Here is an 18,512-nt window from a genome sequence, read left to right as displayed (position 1 = left end):
CAAAACTGCGTTCGACTAAACTGCGCTCGACAAAACCGCGTAGCTGACGTCATCACAGGGCGACAACAGCGCGGAGACAGAAGCATGCTGTAAACGCTAAACCTAAAATTAACCCCTAAACCTAAACCTAACCCCCCTAAACCTAATCCTAAACCTAACCCTAAACCTAACCCTAAACCTAATCCTAACCCTTAACCTAACCCTAAACCTAACCCTTAACCTAACCCTAAACCTAATCCTAATCCTAACCCTTAACCTAACCCTAACCCTTAATTTAACCCTAAACCTAACCCTAACCCTTAACCTAACCCTAAACCTAACCCTAATCCTACCCCTAAACCTAACCCTTACCTTAACTTGAATCGGCTTGCTTTCAAAGCGCTATTTAAAGCGCCCTTCTTTCTCCGCGCTGGCTGTTGTCGCCCTGTTGATGATGTCAGCAACGCGGTTTAATCGGGCGCGCTTTAGTCGAGCGCGGTTTTGTCGTGCCACGTGGGAGGCCAACTTCTTCTGCTTGCTCGCGACGGGGCAGGAGGCCACGCGATGTGCGAGTGCCGCCACCACGAGGCAGAGGGAATGGAGCTGCCTCATGCGCCCTGCTCAGGCTTTTCTCAAGGCCCCTGCGGAATGAGCAGCCACCCAACGGTGCAGGCTCTTAAGTAGGGTTTATTTTGGGGGGTAGGGCTAAAATTAGGCACACACATAAAAACATGCTACGGCTTATTTTTGGGACAGATCTTATTTTCAGGGAAACGGGGTATGTGATGGTAAAACAAGAACTGGGATCCTATTTCATCCGAGTGAACAGTACCTTGCTGTCGAGCTTCTTCATGGTGACCAGATCCAGGGATTTCAGCGAGTGCCCAGTTGGGGAAATGAAATACAGGCACGCGTGGATCCTGGTGTCGTGATAATTAAACAGGGACCGCTTGATCTTCAGCTCTTCCTGCAGGTAGGCCTCGAACTGTGCATCGATGTATTCCACAATGGGCTTGTAGCTGAAACAAAAAGAATTCACGTTCAGATCAAGGAGCAATCGCCATTGTCAGCGGACTTTCAACAAACAGGTGAGCGTTTGCCTGCAGCCAAGTAAAGTAGAATTATTTACTCTCCGTGATTTGGGATTATATAAGGTGTTGAATTGGATTTAACTTGGTGGCCCAGTGGCTAGGACGCTGAACTTGTGGATCAGAAAGGTCAGCGGTTCGAATCCCTAGCGCCGCGTAACGGAGCGAGCTCCCGTTACTTGTCCCAGCTTCTGCCAACCTAGCAGTTCGAAAGTGCCTAAAAATGCAAGTAGAAAAATAGGAACCACTTTTGGTGGGAAGGGAACAGCGCTCCGTGTGCCTTCGGCGTTTAGTCATGCCGGCCACAAGACCACGGAGACGTCTTCGGACAGCGCTGGCTCTTTGGTTTTGAAACAGAGATGAGCACAGCCCCCTAGAGTCTGGAACGACTAGCACATATGTGCAAGGGGAACCTTTAGTTTTACCTTTTTATGGAGGTGAGGAGATTCCAAACTAATGATGCGTTTGACACCACCCTCGGGCCCAGTCTGGTCCTCTCCCACATTTAGTATTCTGCTGCTTCTGAACAACTTTCTATGTGAGCATGTTTGTATACGAAAGGGGGGGGCAGTGAACTATTCTTTTTCAGAAACATTTTTGCGACAGCTGGCTCTTCAACGGAGGATGAACTCCTTGTATCCAAACAGCTCCTAATGAGCTGCAGGATGCTCTGATTCAGGGTCTGTTTATCAGGGCATCTCATTGGAATTTAATAATAATAATAATAATAATAATAATAATAATAATAATAATAACAACAACAACAACAACAACAACAATTGCAGACTGATTATAAATTGCGGCACAATTCAGTAGCACAAATGATCCACTGGAATTTGTCCAAAAATTATAATATTAAAACAGCAACAAACTGGTGGGAACATAAGCCTGAAAAAGTCACCGAAAATCAAGATCTTATGGGATTTTCATATACAAATGGACAAAATACTGGCGCATAATACACCAGACATCACACTGGTTGAGAAAAATAAGGTCACAATCATAGACATCACAATACCAGGGGATAGCAGGGTTGACGAGAAGGAACATGAAAAAATCGTGAAATACCAGGATTTAAAAATCAAAATCCAACGACTATGGCACAAACCAGCAGTGGTAATTCCAGTGGTGATAGGCACACTGGGTGCTATCCTAAAAGCACTGGAATTACATTTAAAACAGTTAAAAATTGACAAAATCACCATCAGTCAAATGCAAAAAGCCGCACTGCTTGGATCCGCACGCATATTACGAAAATACGTTACGACGTCCTAGGCTCCTGGGTGGGGCCCAACTAGAAATCAATGCCAAATCCAGCGAAACAACTGGCCGCTGTGATACAATTCTGTTGTTGCGATAATAATAATAATAATTTTAAAAAAAACTGCCGGCATCTTCTGACAGCTGTTCCCAATCTCCCCCACGTCAGCATTAAGCAAGGAAGAAACTTTACCCTAAGGGACTGAAGAGGGCTTATAGTGAATTCCAAGTTTGAAGATAAGGAAGGTTTTATAGGATGCAGCCGAAATTATAAAAGTAGCTGACGCTGCATAAAATAGAATAGATCCATGTGGCTGGGTTGTTCCTTCTTGGACCTCATCCTGTGGTTAGAAATGTTCAAATCTGAGTAAGCATCACTTTCGTATACTCCCCCTATGCACAGCCCAAAGCCAGATCTTCCGTAGCCTCCATCAGCTCATTGGCTTGGAAGAGCTTACTCTACTCCGGACATTAGGCCCAACTGATCAGTTCAAATCCACACCTTGCTCCTGTGGCAACTCCACAGGTAGTCCTCGACTTACAACAGTTGGTTTAGTGACCATTCAAAGTTACAACGGCACTGAAAAAAAGCAACCTGTGCCCATTTTTCACACTTGCAACCATTGTAACTTCTCTGATCATAAATTCAGATTTCGGAGCGCCCGAAAACGGTCCAAAGAACGGCCCAAAAAAACAGCCTGTTTTTCGGCCATCTGATCTTCCAGTTCCCTGACTCACACGCCCACTGGCCAGATGGTCTTTGTGGGTGCCAGAGCGCCAAAAAGCGGCCCAAGAAACAGCCTGAAAATGCCCCAAAACCAGGCACGCGCATGCTGGCCAGCTGATCTTGGGGTTTCTAGTACTCCCGTGCGTACAGAGACCGCACGCACATGGGCACCGGCTAGCTGGTCTTCAGGTTTACGACATACACACCAGTGGTGGGATTCAGCCAGTTCGCACCTATTCGGGAGAACCGGTTGGTAACTTTCTAAGTAGTTCAGAGAACCGATTGTTGGAAGAAATCTCCTTTTGTTTTTTTCCCACTTTACAGGGCTAATCCTGTAAGGAAGGCAGGAAGGAAACATTCTAGTGTTGTTTCTAGCCTCATCTTTGCTTACAGAAACTGCCTCTCCGGTTAACCCTTATTACATCGTCACAGCTAAGGCGAAGCGCCCATCGACATGAGTGACGTTGAGTTGGCCATGCCCACCCAGTCACATGACCACCGAGTCCCACCTACCCAGATGGTCATTGGGGCAGAGAACCAGTTGTTAAATTATTTGAACCCCACCACTGATACACACACACACATACCCATGTGTTCCGGTTTAGGCACTCGGTGCCAAAAAGGTTTGCCATCCCAGGCCTATGGTTTTATTAACCATGGGAAAAGACAAGGAGTAACTTATGAGACTTAAAACTCCATCTTAATTCATGGAAAAATCCGTTTTTGGCTTCTGATGCTGAATATCAGAATCTTTTGGCTTCCCAGGCTCTACCCGGCTTATTTATTATGCCGTGGAACTCGTCCAGAGACAAAATGACCAGACATTCTTCCCTTCAAGAGGGCTCAACAGATGCTCAAGAAAATAAATCTCACATGCAAAACAGAAACGTCGCAGAACGTGCTTCGAGGCATTCCCACAAAAGGGTGACACAGAACACAGAATAACAAGAGTCGGAAGGGACCTTGGAGGTCATGTAGTCCAACTCCTTGCATGAGCATATGTCCTTCCAGAGAAATGGCTGCCCAGTTTCTTCTCGAAAACCAACAGTGATGAAGCCCACACAGCTTCTGAAGGCAAGCCATTCCACTGGTTGGTTGTTAGGAAATTTCTCCTTAGTTCCAGATTGCTTCTCTCCGAGATTTGTTTCCATCTATGGTTCACCGACAAATGCGCGCTAGTCAAATGCACGGCGACAAAACCGCGGTGACAAAACTGCAACAAACAACATACTGGGACGCGAAAACAACCTTATAACCCATCCACCCTAACCCTAATCGCGTTTTTGACGTCGCGGTTTTGTCACCGCGGTTTTGTCGGCACGCATTTGACTAGCGCGCATTTGTCGGGTCACATCCATCTATTGTTTCTTGCCTTGCCTTCTGGTGCTTTGGAAAATAGGCTAACCCCCCCCCCCTCTCTTCTTCGTGGTAGCCTCTCAAATACAGGAACACTGCTGTCATGTCCTTCTTTTCACTAGCCTAGACGGACCCAGGTTCCGCAACCCTTCTTCGTACGTCTTAAGTCTTCTGTTCCCCCTAATCATCTTCGTTGCTCCTTTCTGCACCCTTTTCCAGAGTCTCAGAGAATCTGAACACAGGCATGGAAGGTTCTGGTGAAAGCAACTAGACAACAGACAACAGCATCAGCAGATACTGTGTGAACCCAGGATCCAATGAAATCCAGTGTGTGATCCAGTATCCAATGTCATAATAATGAAAAAAGCTGGTTTGCTCACATAGTAAGATTAGACACAAGGAGTTTTTTTCTCGAATGCCATCACTCTGCTAAACAAATAATTCCCTCCACGCTGTCAATCTATTTACTAAGTCTGCATTACTGTTACTTTTAGTTTTCTCATCGTTCCTATCACCCATCTCCTCCCACTACAGGACTGTAACTTTGTTGCTTGTATCCTTACGATTTATATTGATTGTTTCCTCGTATGATTTGATTGCTTATTTGTAACCTATGACTATCATTAAGCGTTGTCCCTTATGATTCTTGATGAACGTATCTTGTCTTTTATGTACACTGAGAGTTTTTGCACCAAAGACAAATTCCTTGTGTGTCCAATCACACACAATGAATGTTCTGCTCTATTTTTAATATTATGTATTGTCTTATGTTTTTTTTTTGTCTTTGTACCCCCCTCCCCGTGTTTTGTAAGCCGCCCTGAGTCCCCTCAGGGAAAAGGGCGGCCTATAAATTATAATAAACACTCTAAACACACACTTGGCCAATAAAGAATTCTATTCTATTCATATTGATATTGTTTCCTGATCGCTTATTTGTACCACCCTATGACTATCATTGGGTTGTACCTTATGATTCATGACGAATGTATCTTGTTTTTTTATGTACACTGAGAGTTTTTACACCAAAGACAAATTCTTTGTGTGTCCAATCACACTTGCCCAATAAAGAATTCTATTCTATTCTATTCTATTCTATTGTAATATTCCTTATTCCAAAATAGACGTCTATTGGAGGAACATAGAAAGCTGATGGCAGAAAAAGAAAGAATGCTAAATTTCACAGAGGAATGAAACTATAACGACAGGATGTGCTAGGGCTGACCCATGCTATTTTATATATACACACACACACAGAGAATGACAATTTCCCATTATATGTTTCCACGGTCTTAAAATGACGGATCTTGAATTTTTTTTTCCCCCCCAAACCACACATTCCGTGAATTCCTTGTGAAAGACTTTATTCCCTATTTAGGAAAAACCAGACAGAATTGTTAAAATAGCCCGGCTGTTAGCTAAAAATCAACTCACCCACCCACCCAACGCTTTGGGTCGTCTCTAAACTTTCAAATCCATGTGTGAAACAAATCCAGGATTCACAGGTTTCCCACAGTGTGTTTGTGTGGAAATAATCTTTTTCTTTACACCAGAACGGTTTAGTATAAAGACAAGCAAAGTAAGAGATTTCTGAACTGTGGGTCACTGCACACATGAAGATATTTTTTTTTTTTAAAAAAAATGGTTTTGGCTCATCATGTATGGAACGAGCTGTCTTATCGAGCTGGGTAACTATTGCACTGCAAATCTTATTCACTTTGCATTAAATATAATCTACACAAGGCCCCTTTTATCGGAGATGGAAGAAGGAGGACACGAAGTCCCAATCTTCCTTTGGCAGCCCACAAACCTCACTCGTTTGAGAAGAAACATGCAAGAATGGTAAAGGTAGTTCTTTGACTTATGACCGATCATTTCGTACAATAGATCACCAAAAAGACAACTTATCACCACAGGTTGAAATGAGTATTTTATTTAGGCCTGAAATAAACCTACACTGTGCTACTTGGTGTTGTGGTTGTCTGGCAGCTCTGCGCATGCACACACTGGGAACAGGCTCCAGCTGTTCTTCTGCCTCACTGATGTCTGACTCCGAAGGCAGCTGATAACTATCAGACAGCCCTGGCCCCCTCTCTGCCTCCAACACAGAGCCCTCACCAGAGCCTTCCCCAGACTCCAGGACCGGCCCATGTTCCTCCCCGACCTCCTCACTGTCCAAGTCTGCCACTGGCGGGCCACAACAAAACTCCAGTTGCCTCTTGAAAATGCACCTTTGGGTCAAAGAAGTAGTTCAAGATCTGGGTGCGTCTTATATTCTGAATACAGCATTTTTTGCCTCCTGAAACCCCGCCCCCTTCACCAAAATGGTCGTGCATACCTTGTAGGAAGCTTTCAGAGTATTCCTGGGGGCTGGGGACGCCAGAAATGAGCAAAAAATAGGCCATTTTTGGCTCAATTTTGCCCCCCTCCCCCCGCAGCCCTCTATAAGCTTTTTTGGGGGGGGGGAACGGACTCATTTTCGTGAAAATGGGCCGTTTTGGGGAGGTTTGCAGAGTGCAAAAACTTATTTATTTTTTTTAAAAAAATTGCCTCTTCAAAACCTTGCTGTGTCTTATACTCCGGTGGGTCTTATACTCTGAAAAATACGGTACCTGTCGTCCTTATTGATCTGGTCTCCAAATCCCACCGTATCGACAATTGTCAGCTTGAGACGGACGTTGCTCTCCTGGAGCTCGTAACTCCTGGCTTTCAACCGTACGCCTGGCTCCTTGTGGGTGGCCGCGTCGCTTTCGAACTTCGTGTTGAACAGCGTGTCCATGAGGGTTGATTTGCCAATGCCGGTTTCCCCTGGGGAAAAAAAAAAGACATCTGGATTAGGACATCCCAATCAGAGGTGGTATTCAGCCGGTTCGAACTGGTTCGCCCGAACCAATAGCAGAAATTGCAGGAAACAAATTTCTCACTTAACAACATATATTTTGGACTCAATTGTGGTCCTAAGTTGAGGACTCCCTGTAAATTTAATAAACAAATTCCCACATCATCCGTGGCAGAGGGGAGAGAAGAAAATCCAGTTGTCTCCTAAAAAAGGCGCCTTTGGAGCATACCATGACCTGGATGACTGTGAATCTCTACAGACTTTTATCTCTACAATTTGGGATGAAGACCCTTGGAATGGGGTGGTAGTAGGAATGGATTCCCAGAGAAGAAATTGCAGACATCAGGAACCATTTGCACCACTCAGGTGACCCTGAGGACAGAGATAAACCTCCAAGTGGCCTCAACGACCTTCTAAAAGGATGCAAAGGACCAGCTGTCTGCAAGGAATATAAATCCTTCCATTCCTCACCATCCAGTCGGAGCTGAAGAAGCTTCTTGGATGAGAAGCAAAACATCTTCAAAAGAAAAAAGAGAAGTCCAGTTGCCTCCAGAAAAAGCTCCTTTGGGACAATAGAGAAGCCAGATTCGCCTAATGTTTACATGATTCACTTAACAAATGCAATGATTTGCTTAACAACCATAGCAGAAAAGATCATAAAATTGGGTGTGACTCACTTAACTGCCTTAATTAACAGTGGAAATTCTGATCCCAGTTGTGGTCAAAGTACAGGACAACCCATAATTCACTTAACAACTGTGGCAAAAAAAAATCAGACCTGATTCATTTAACAACGACCTTGCTTAGCAACTAACATTCTGGTTCCCAATTGTGGTTGTAAGTCAAGAACTATCTGCAGTATGTGAATATTTTTGGCACTGCATAGCACTTCTACTAACAAGTTAAATGACAGACAGAAGTTACAGCTAAATACCATTGCTAAAAATTTGTTCTTTACTAGCATGAAAACATAACCCAAGAGACAGAAACTACAATTTTGGGATGGAACAGACAAGAAATCTGGTAGGAACAGCCGTTTAATCTAAATTAACTGTATTTCTTGTTGCAAAGCACAATGATTGCAAAGCAAACATGTTCTTGTTGGATCATTTCCACGTAAACACATTTAACGCAAAAGTCGGTGTAGAGTACATGATAATTGGAAGTAGAATACATGACAGTTTTAGACTTGTAATGTCGGAGTGGGTATTTTTGTACTTTAGTTCAGAATATTTCTCCAGATTGTATAATTGCTATGGAAGATCAGGATGAATAGTCCCAATTTCCTTACAAAATGGTGCCAATCCAGATTTGCAGAACAATTTGCATGCATCTTCAGAGCAGGAATTAGCCTTGTTGCTTATTCATAAAGGCTCATCTATATTTATTGTACAATGAGACAAAATTAAAGTGTCACATCAGAAGAAACGGCAGTTTCCCATTTTGTCTCTAGTAAGAGTCAAAACACACTTAATTTACAATCTGTTCTGACCCAAGCCACAAAGCAGACTCCTTGTCCTGACAAAACCTCTTTTTATTAAGCGAATGTGAATTCCTCTCATTCACATCCAGCAAAGTCCTGGCAAACAGTCTTTCAAGGGTGAATTTAAAACCACAGACCTTATCAGGCTTGGAGAGCTGCCAGGCTGATATCTTCCAAACGCAAGACTGTACAAGAAAATACTTGGCAAGGAGTCTCTGAGAGTCATGAACAAATCTTCACACCAATTAAGCAAACTAATTGCCTCCTGCAAACTCCACTACCCTTTTGCTCCTCCTTTGGGAGGGGCCATTCATCGTCCACCTGTGGCCTTATTCCCAAGTTGACCCCTGTCCTTTAGCTGTTCCCTTTGCCTGGCAACTCTGCGCATGCACACACTGGGAATAGGCTCCAGCTGTTCTTCTGCCCCACTGATGTCTGACTCAGAAGGCAGCTGAGAACTGTCGGATGGCCTCCGACACAGAGCCCTCATCAGAGCCTTCCCCAGACTCCAGGACTGGCCCAGGTTCCTCCCCAACTTCTTCACGGTCTGAGTCTGCCATCAGCTCCGCTGGCGGGCCACAACACAACCATTCAACATTACAATAGCCCTTAAAAAGTGACTTGCAACTGTTTTTCATACTTACGACCATTGCAGCATCCCTGTGGTCACGTGATCAAAATTCAAACACTAGGCAACTGGTTCATATTTATGACGGTCACAGTGTCCCAGGGTCACGTGATCCCCTTTTGCAACCTTCTGACAAGCAAAGTCAACGGAAAAACCAGACCCACTTAACAACCATGTTACCAACTTAACAACTGCCGTGATTCACTTAACAACGGTGACCAGAACGCTTGTAAAATGGGGCAAAATCCACTTAACGAATGTCTCGCTTGGCAACAGAAGTTTTGGGCTCAACTGTGGTCGTAAGTTGAGAACTACTCTGTATTTACTCCTTCATTACCTCTTTAAGTTCATTCTCCTCCCACACTTTCCATTCCAAACCTATGTTTAGCTACCAAGAAAAAAAATAGTTTAAATTAAAATGTCAAGATATTTGTTTTTAATCAAATCATGACTGCAGAGCGACAGAATAGCTAAATTCAATTTGCATTTTGCTCCGACATTCCACAGGCCGTCTGGACTTTGCATAAGGAGCGTCACATTTTTTGAAGAAGGAAATCAGCTGCTTTTCATAGTAGGCTTCACACTAAACCAACAAAGATACCAATTGATGAGCAATGGGGGATACACTCTTAATCACCTTAACTTACGGGGTTTATGGGGAAAACGTTTTTTAAAAGCGTACTTAAAAGTATGGAATTAAGATTGTGGGTGTTTCCAATATTTATTTTTACAATCTTTTGGTTTTGGTCTGCAACAGGAATAAATAGTATTTGCAAATCGCTTTCTCTTGTAAAGCTAAACCGCATTATTATTCATACGAAATTCTTATTTTGGGCTTAGCAGACCCTACAAATCATTCCCTGTTCCCTCTGACCCTCAATTTCACTTCCTAAACTAGCTAACAAAATGCCTTCAGAAAATCCACCAACAGCACAAGAGAACAGCATTTTAACGCAGTCCAATTCTATTCATGTTTGCTAACAATGTAGTTGCTCCATCATATTCAATGCGGTTTATGCTGGAATAGAGGTGACAGAATCTGTTGAATTTGCATTTACCCATTTCATTTACCAGAAGACTTGTCATCCCGTATCCACTGGCATTTTTCTAAGAAATTTTTCTATGAAAAATATGCACATTTCCCTAATCCGCATATCTTCTGAATTTCAGGAAAAACACAAATATCGGCACAAAGAAATGTGGTTTATTTTGCCTATTTAGTAGATCTGGGAAATACTAAAACTGACACATTAATTTCTTACCAAATCATGTTTAGAACTTAGATCCATTATGGTGAGCCTATGGCATGCAGAGCTGCTCTTCTGGTTTCCGGCACGCACATACCAGAGGTGATATTCAGCATGTTCTGACCAGTTCTGGAGAACAGGTAGTGGAAATTTTGAGTAGTTCGGAGAACCGGTAAATAACACTTCTGGCTGGCCACGCCCCCATCATTCTCTGCCTCCCGAGTCCCAGCTGATCGGGAGGGAATGGAGATTTTGTACTAACCTTCTCCTGGAGTGGGGAGAGAATAGAAATTTTACAGTATCCTTCCCCGGAGTGGGGAAGGAATGGAGATTTTCCAGTATCCTTCCCCTGGAGTGTGGAGGAAATGGAGATTTTGCACTAACCTTCTCCTGGAATAGGGAGAGAATAGAGATTTTACAGTATCCTTCCCCTGAGAGGGGAGGGAATGGGGATTTTGCAGTGTCCTTTCCCTGGAGTGTGGAGGGAATGGAGATTTTGCACTAACCTTCTCCTGGAGTAGGGAGAGAATAGAGATTTTATAGTATCCTTCCCTGAAGTGGGGAGGGAATGGGGATTTTGCAGTATCCTTCCCCTGGAGTGTGGAGGGAATGGAGATTTTGCACTAACCTTCTCCTGGAGTAGGGAGAGAATAGAGATTTTATAGTATCCTTCCCTGAAGTGGGGAGGGAATGGGGATTTTGCAGTATCCTTCCCCTGGAGTGTGGAGGGAATGGAGATTTTGCAATATCCTTCCCCTGGAGTGTGGAGGGAATGGAGATTTTGCAGTATCCTTCCCCTGGAGTGTGGAGGGAATGGGGATTTTGCAGTATCCTTCCCCTGGAGTGTGGAGGGAATGGAGATTTTGCAATATCCTTCCCCTACCACGCCCACCAAGCCATGCCACGCCCACAGAACCGGTAGTAAAAAAAAAATTGAATCCCACCACTGGCACATACATGCCGGCCAGCTGGTCTTCACATGTGCCTAAAAATATCCTGAAAATGTCCTCAAAACCAGACAAAAAACTAGGCTGCTTTGGCCACTAGAGGCACCGCAGGCTGGTCCTAGTCTATTTCCAGGCCCCGCGGGCCAGATTTAAGCACTCTGCAGGCCAGATCCAGTCCGCGAGCCTTGAGTTCGATACCCCTGTTCTAGATAATCTGTTTCCCTCAGAATCTTCTGAAGCTGTAGGCCCATCATCACCTTCTCCAGAGCCTTGTCCAGAAAGGGTCCAACTATGGCTTCTTGAATAAGCAGTAGATAACTGTTTCCTTAAGCAATTAAAAAAAAAAAAATTTCTCAACCCCTCTCTGATCGAACAAGAAATAAAATAAATTGCTGGTACTAAAGGGTTCTTTTTAGGACATCCTAGAAAAAAAGAATGTATTTCAGGACACGGCTTTGCGTGCATAGGCCTCGCAATTTGCACGACACTTTGAGGGGTTGTTATGATGAGAAACTACACAAGGAAAACTTAATTATAAAACCGTACACAAAAACATTTAAAAGCTTCCAAAGAATTTCCAGATGCCACACCACTGTTCTTCTTCTGCTGTTTACAGCTCCTGTGAATTATGACAGTGAAAATGTGAAACTAGGTGTTTTCATTAATGCTTATAACCACCATAGTGGCTAGATTAAGCATGGAGACGAGACAAACCCCTTTAATACAATACAATACAATACAATAGCAGAGTTGGAAGGGACCTTGGAGGTCTTCTAGTCCAACCCCCTGCCTAGGCAGGAAACCCTATACCGTTTCAGACAAATGGCTATCCAACATCTTCTTAAAGACTTCCAGTGTTGGGGCATTCACAACTTCTGGAGGCAAGTTGTTCCACTGGTTAATTGTTCTAACTGTCAGGAAATTTCTCCTCAGTTCTAAGTTGCTTCTCTCCTTGATTAGTTTAAGTCCACTCATCTAAAACTTTCCAGCTGAGAGCTTTTGAGAAGGAGCTATAGAGTTAGACTAACTTTATTGTCACTTTGAATGTACACTAATCGGCATGCATTAAAATGAAATTTCGTTGCATACAGCTCAAAGGGTTATCAGCTCCAAATACACTACACACACAACAATATAAATAAATATCAAATTATGCATATACCCAGATATATGATATGACACAGAGAAACAATACGGTCTAGTTCAGATGTATACATGTACATGGCGAGAAAAAGTGAGTTTACTAGATGGAGGGAATAAGGAACAAAGTTGTTACAGAATCTGGTAGTCCTGCTAGGAATACTTCGAAACCTCCTGCCAGAGGGGAGCAACAGAAACAGACCGTAAAGTAGGTGTGTGGGGTCTCTAACAATGCTTTGAGCTCTAAGTACATAGCGCTTATAAGCAGCATCCTGAATAACAGGAAGCGGGCTTCCTATAATCTTCTCTGTTGTCCTCACCACTCTCTGTATGGACTTTCTATCTGAGGCGCTGCCGCCACCAAATGAACAGGAATGCAGTTTGTTGAAATGCTCTCAATCGTGCTTCTGTAAAAAGTGGCCAGGACAGAAGGAGAAAGATGTTCTCTCCTCATGCGACGCAGGAAATGCAGATGCTGGTTTGCATGCTCCACTAAGGATGTTGTGCAGAGAGGCCAATTCAGATTGTTGGTTATCTGCACCCCCAGAAACTTAATACTGTCAACTACTACAGCTGCATCCTTGATATTGAGTGGAGTAGGACCATGTGGGTTCTTCCTAAAATCTACAGCGATCTCCTTTGTTTTATTAACAATAATACATAGTCCAGAATTTATGACGATAATTAAGCTTGCCCATTACAGTTATTAGTCAGGACGGTTGAAAAGCTAGTCACCTACAAGACCAATCTGATTTTATGATTATTATTTTTTTTGTAATTATAACCGAACGCAGCAGTTATAAAGCAAACCCACTGTTTGCAATGGGGCATTTTTGCCAAAAGCAATGGAAACAAATCTTGGTTTTCAGCAAAAACAAAGCACGGAGTTTATCATTGTTTTGCAGAATTCATTAAGTAAACACAATGGCTGTTCTGTGAATGCCCAGGTTGTTAAACGCTGCAATGCATTCCCAGTGCCATTTTTTTTGCCTGAAAGCACAGGACACCGCAAATAGTCATAAAATGTCACATGTCCGTGTAGGAGAAACAATTGTTCAGAATTTTAGTACCTTTGGGAGGGTCTGTCATAACTTCAACCAGTTGATAAGTGACCGGTCATGAGTCAAGGACTACCTGTACTGGCTCTCGAACTTTTGTTTGTCATGACACTGCACTGAACAGCACTCCTCATCTTTTACTACTTGTATTTCAAAAATTGCATTTGGCCGAAGAACAGGAATGGCAGAGGAAAAAAGGCAACTGATTTTTATCAGCTTCACATCATTATATCCCCAAAGTTTCTTAAATATCCCTAAGCCCAATTCTGTTATTTTCCCCCAAAAACATTGATTTGCAAAAAAAAAAGAAAAAGGAATTCAACAATGAAATCCATCTCCCCAGGCTAAATGCACAAGGCTTCAGTCGATGTCTCTTTTCTAAAGAAATAAATGAAGTTTTACTGTAAAAACAAATCAGATATCAGATAAAGGGAACAGAAATGGGAATAGGTCATCTCTGCCAAAGAAAGAACAGAGATCAACTATTTCACTCTTGCGCGTGCACACAAAAAGTTTTTTTCAGGAATGCAAGAAGTCTCAAGACAGTTATCAGTCACACTAAGGAGTTAGAAGATTAAACTACTTGGTTATATAGCCTGCAGCAGAAAGAAAGAAAGAAAGAAAGAAAGAAAGGAAGGAAGGAAGGAAGGAAGGAAGGAAGGAAGGAAGGAAGGAAAGCAGGAAGGAAGAAAGGAAGAAAGGAAGAAAAGAGGGAGGGAGGGGGAGAGAAGAGGAGAGAGAGAGAAAGGAAGGAAGGAAGGAGGGAGGGAAGGGAAGAGAGGGAGAAAGGAAGGAAGAAGAAAGAAAGGAGGGAGGGAGGGGGAGAGAGAGAGAAAGAAAGGAGGAAGGGAGGGAGAGAGAAGAGTAGAAAGAGAAAAGGAAAGGAAAGGAAAGGGGAGGGAAGAGAAGAGAGAAAATACTAATGTTAAGGGAAGGAAACAACTTTTTTGCATTCCAGAGACACTCAAATCTCTGGAGACATTTGATTTGGATCTTCCATAGCTTCTTTGTTTGGCACAGCGACTTTGATCTCAACTCTTAAAAGTCAATTTGTTTCAGTATCTCAAAAGAAAAAGAAAAAGTTGCGCGAGCAATCACGGGGAAACCATGAGTTAAAATTCAGCATACAGTATCAAACGCAGCAGTCAGCTTACAAAAGTCAAACCACAAATGTATGTGGATGAAGAAGCAGTCAATGTAATCTCAAGAGCCTGAAAAATGTTTTGGAAAATGACTTCAACTAACGCACATGGAATAGGCTGCATTCAAACTAGCCATTTCTAAATAGGCCTGCAAAAAAATGGTGCACTTTAATGTAATTTGTACATTACGTAGAATCAGTCCTTTCTTGCTCCGAAATTATAACTTTTAGTTTAATTTAAACTTTTATTTAAATTAAAAATATAAAATACAGATAGTCCTTGCCTTACCAACCAAAATTGAGCCCAATATTTTCCATTGCTAAGCTAGACAGTTGTTAAGTGAGTTTTGCCCCATTTGACAACCTTTCTTGCCACCGTTGTTAAGTGAATCACTGCAATTGTTAAGTCAGTAGCACAGTCGTTAAGTGAATCTGGCTTCCCCGTTGACTTCGCTTGTCAGAAGGTCGCAAAAGGGGATCACTGCAACCGTCATGAATATGAATCTATTTCCAAGCATCTGAGTTTTGATCACGTGACTGCAATGGTCATAAGTGTGAAAAACATACGTTTCTTCAATGCTCAAACGGTCACTAAACAAATGGTTATACATTAAGGACTACCTGTAAACATCCAACTCCCAATGTACTTTAGGAATCTAAAACATATTCAGATGATTAAAACACTCAAATGTGTTCTGGAGAATATCTTACATCACCCATTTTTCTTGTGGTGCACTTATGCACTGCAGACAAATTCCTTGTGTGTCTAATCACACTTGGCCAAATAAAGCTGTTGTGTTCTGTTCCTATTCTTTAGAATATTAAAGCAGAGGAATATGATAAAAGCCTAAATGCTAGAGAATTATTACACTTTTTAAATGCTTCCCACATTTAACAGGAATAAAGTTCTCTGCATATAGAGTAGTGGTGTCAAACCCAAGATTCGTGGGCCGGATTCGGCCTGCAGGGTGCTTAGATCTGGCTCACGGGCCTACACTGGAAACAGTGAAGGACCGGCCCACCAGTGGTGGGTTGCAGGCAGTACACCCCGGTACGGGCATATTGGAGCCTGCCCGGAGCACCGGATACCATTCCGGTACGGTGCTCCGGAGGGCCCACTCACCCGCCAAAGCTCCTTACCGGTCTTTTAAGTCTTTGGCACTTCAGCGCACTCCACATATAGCGCCTACGCGAAGCTCTGCTGAGCAGCTGGAGTGTCGTGGAGGCTCGGGAAAGCTGTAAGATGCATGCGCGTGCGCGCGTCCATGTGGACGCTACCGGGCCCTTTCCAATCGTGCTGGTTGGAATGGGATCCAGAACCTACCACTGTGGCCCACGGTGTCGCTGTGGCCCTCCCGAGCTCCATTTTGGCTGGCAGAGGGCTGCAGGAGGCCATAGTGGCTGAAAACGGAGCTGAGAGAGGGCTATCGCAGTGGTGGGATTCAAACAATTTAACAACCGGTTCTCTGCCCTAATGATTTCTTCCAACAGCCAGTTCACTAAGCTGCTGAGAAAGTTAACCACCGGTTCTCCCGAATTGGTGCGAACTGGCTGAAACCCACCACTGGGCTATCGTGACCGAACACAGAGTCTCGATGGGTGGTGTAAAGCTAGCCACGCCAACCCAAGCCGGCCACACCCACACATGCCCATCGTGGCTGAAAACAGAGCCTCAATGGGTGATGTCGAACTGGCCATGCCCACCCGGCCCTCAAGATATACAAACATAACCGTGATGCGGTCCTCAATTAAATCGAGTTTGACACCCCTGATGTGGAGGATTAAAACTCCAAGGAAGTTTTATCTAGGACTGTTCTCTGTAGTACCCCAACTTTCTAAACCGAAGATGGCTTCGATACAAGGAGGCATTAAAAATGCAGGACTTCACCCCTCCCCTGTGCTTTCAAAAGCAGCAAAATCCAGATGGCTGCTTTACAGTTATAATTTAGGTTGTAGGATTTGCTTCTCAGGCTGATAAGCAGTCAGGAAGCCCTTATGTAAATAATGCATTGCTGTAGATTCTTTCTTTATCAGGGAAAGTCCTGACCTCCATTCCAGAGGACCATAAAGCTGGAATAACAGTTTTGAAAAGTCTTGGCCCTGGCGTACACATAAATATACTAGCTACAAACTGAAATTAGTTCACTCGCTTGAATTATTGTATCACAAGGACTTCATAACATTTGCCGAAGGGAAACTTTGAAGGTTTGCACTTAGAAACAACCCCTATGTGCTAAAATGGGGTGAGGTTGGAGATTGAAAATGGTGGCGGCTAGCTGCTTTGTCTAAATAGGTTGTGATGCTAGGTTTTATGCCTTAATCACTTTGCTTTTATTATTATTTTTAGACTGTGTGTGTGTTTTTTTTTTTGCCTCAGCAGGGGACAGCCAGAATTGTGTCTCTTAAAAAGGGTAGCCATATCAGTTTTTTTTAAATATTGGTGGACATATTAACCCCACATACTGGCTGGGGAATTTTGGAAGTTAAAAAAATAACAGTTGGAATCAGTGGTGGGATTCAGCCGGTTCGCACCTATCCGGGAGAACCAGTTGTTAACTTTCTAGACAGTTCGAAGAACTGGTTGTTGGAAGAAATCTCCTTTTGTTTTTTTTCCACTTTACAGGGCTAATCCTGTGAGGAAGGCAGGAAGGAAACATTCTGGTGTTGTTTCTAGCCTAATCTTTATTGCCCTGCTTACAGAAACTGCCTCTCCAGTTAAACCTTATTACATCGTAACAGCTAAGGCAAAGCACCCATCGACATGAGTAACGCTGAGTTGGCCACGCCCACCCAGTCACATGACCACCGAGGCACGCCTACCCAGCTGGTCATTAGGGCAGAGAACCGGTTGTTAAATTATTTGAATCCCACCACTGGTTGGAAGGGACCCTGTAGGTCATCTGGCCCAACCCACCACCCGAGCAAAAGACCCTACACCATTTCTGACAGATGGCTGTCCAGTTTCTTCTTGAAAGCTCCCACAACTTCCGAAGGCAACTTCTGTTCCATTGGTTGATTGTTCTCTCAGAAAATTTATCCTTGTTTCCAGGTTGAATTTCTCCTTGATCAGTTTCCATCCATTATTCCTTCCCTGGTCTTTGGAAAATAGCTTGACCCCTTCCTCTCTGTGGCAGCCCCTCAAATATTGGAAGACTGCTATCCTGTCTCCCCTGGTCCTTCTCTTCACTAGACTAGCCATGCCCAGTTCCTGCACCCGTTCATCATATGTTTTAGCCTCCAGTCCCCTAATCCTCTTTGTTGGGTCTTCTCTACACTCTTTTAGTTGAATTCTACTCATCTTAAAGTTTGCCTAGTTTGAAAAATTAACTCAGGGCAGATTCAAATTCAACTTCAAGTTGCGTGCCCAAGGATATTGACCTACTCAGGCTTGTCAAAATTTGAAAGACAAAAAACAATGGGGTCCCCAGCTTCAAAAGTCTGGGAATCCAACAATGATTACGGGTAGTTCTCAACTTATAACCATTCATTCAGTGACCATTCAGTGTTACAATGGCACTGGAAAAAGTTTCCATTTCTTCACAATTATGTTCATGTGATCGAAATTCAGATCCTTGGCAAATGGCATGTATTTATGATGGCGGCTCTGCCCTGGGTTCAGGTG

General features: G+C 43.4%; 1 protein-coding gene across 5 annotated transcripts in view; it reads right to left on the bottom strand.

Moving 5' to 3' along the window:
* Positions 1-18,512, bottom strand: part of SEPTIN11 (septin 11) — a 121,812-nt gene that overhangs the window by 45,952 nt on the left and 57,348 nt on the right. For all 5 annotated transcript variants that reach the window (XM_087723991.1, XM_087723992.1, XM_087723993.1 and 2 more), the window contains exons 3-4: positions 7,020-7,215; positions 812-998 (exon numbers count right to left, since the gene is read on the bottom strand). In XM_087723991.1, coding sequence (XP_087580117.1) covers positions 812-998; positions 7,020-7,215 — 383 coding nt within the window. The remainder of the gene's footprint in view (positions 1-811; positions 999-7,019; positions 7,216-18,512) is intronic.

The sequence above is a fragment of the Thamnophis sirtalis genome, unplaced genomic scaffold (genome assembly GCF_051295495.1).
Source record: "Thamnophis sirtalis isolate CommonGarterSnake01/CBP01778 unplaced genomic scaffold, rThaSir2_p1.2 scaffold_10, whole genome shotgun sequence".
Classification (NCBI taxonomy): Eukaryota; Metazoa; Chordata; class Lepidosauria; order Squamata; family Natricidae; genus Thamnophis; species Thamnophis sirtalis.
This window is presented reverse-complemented; position numbering and strand designations above follow the sequence as displayed.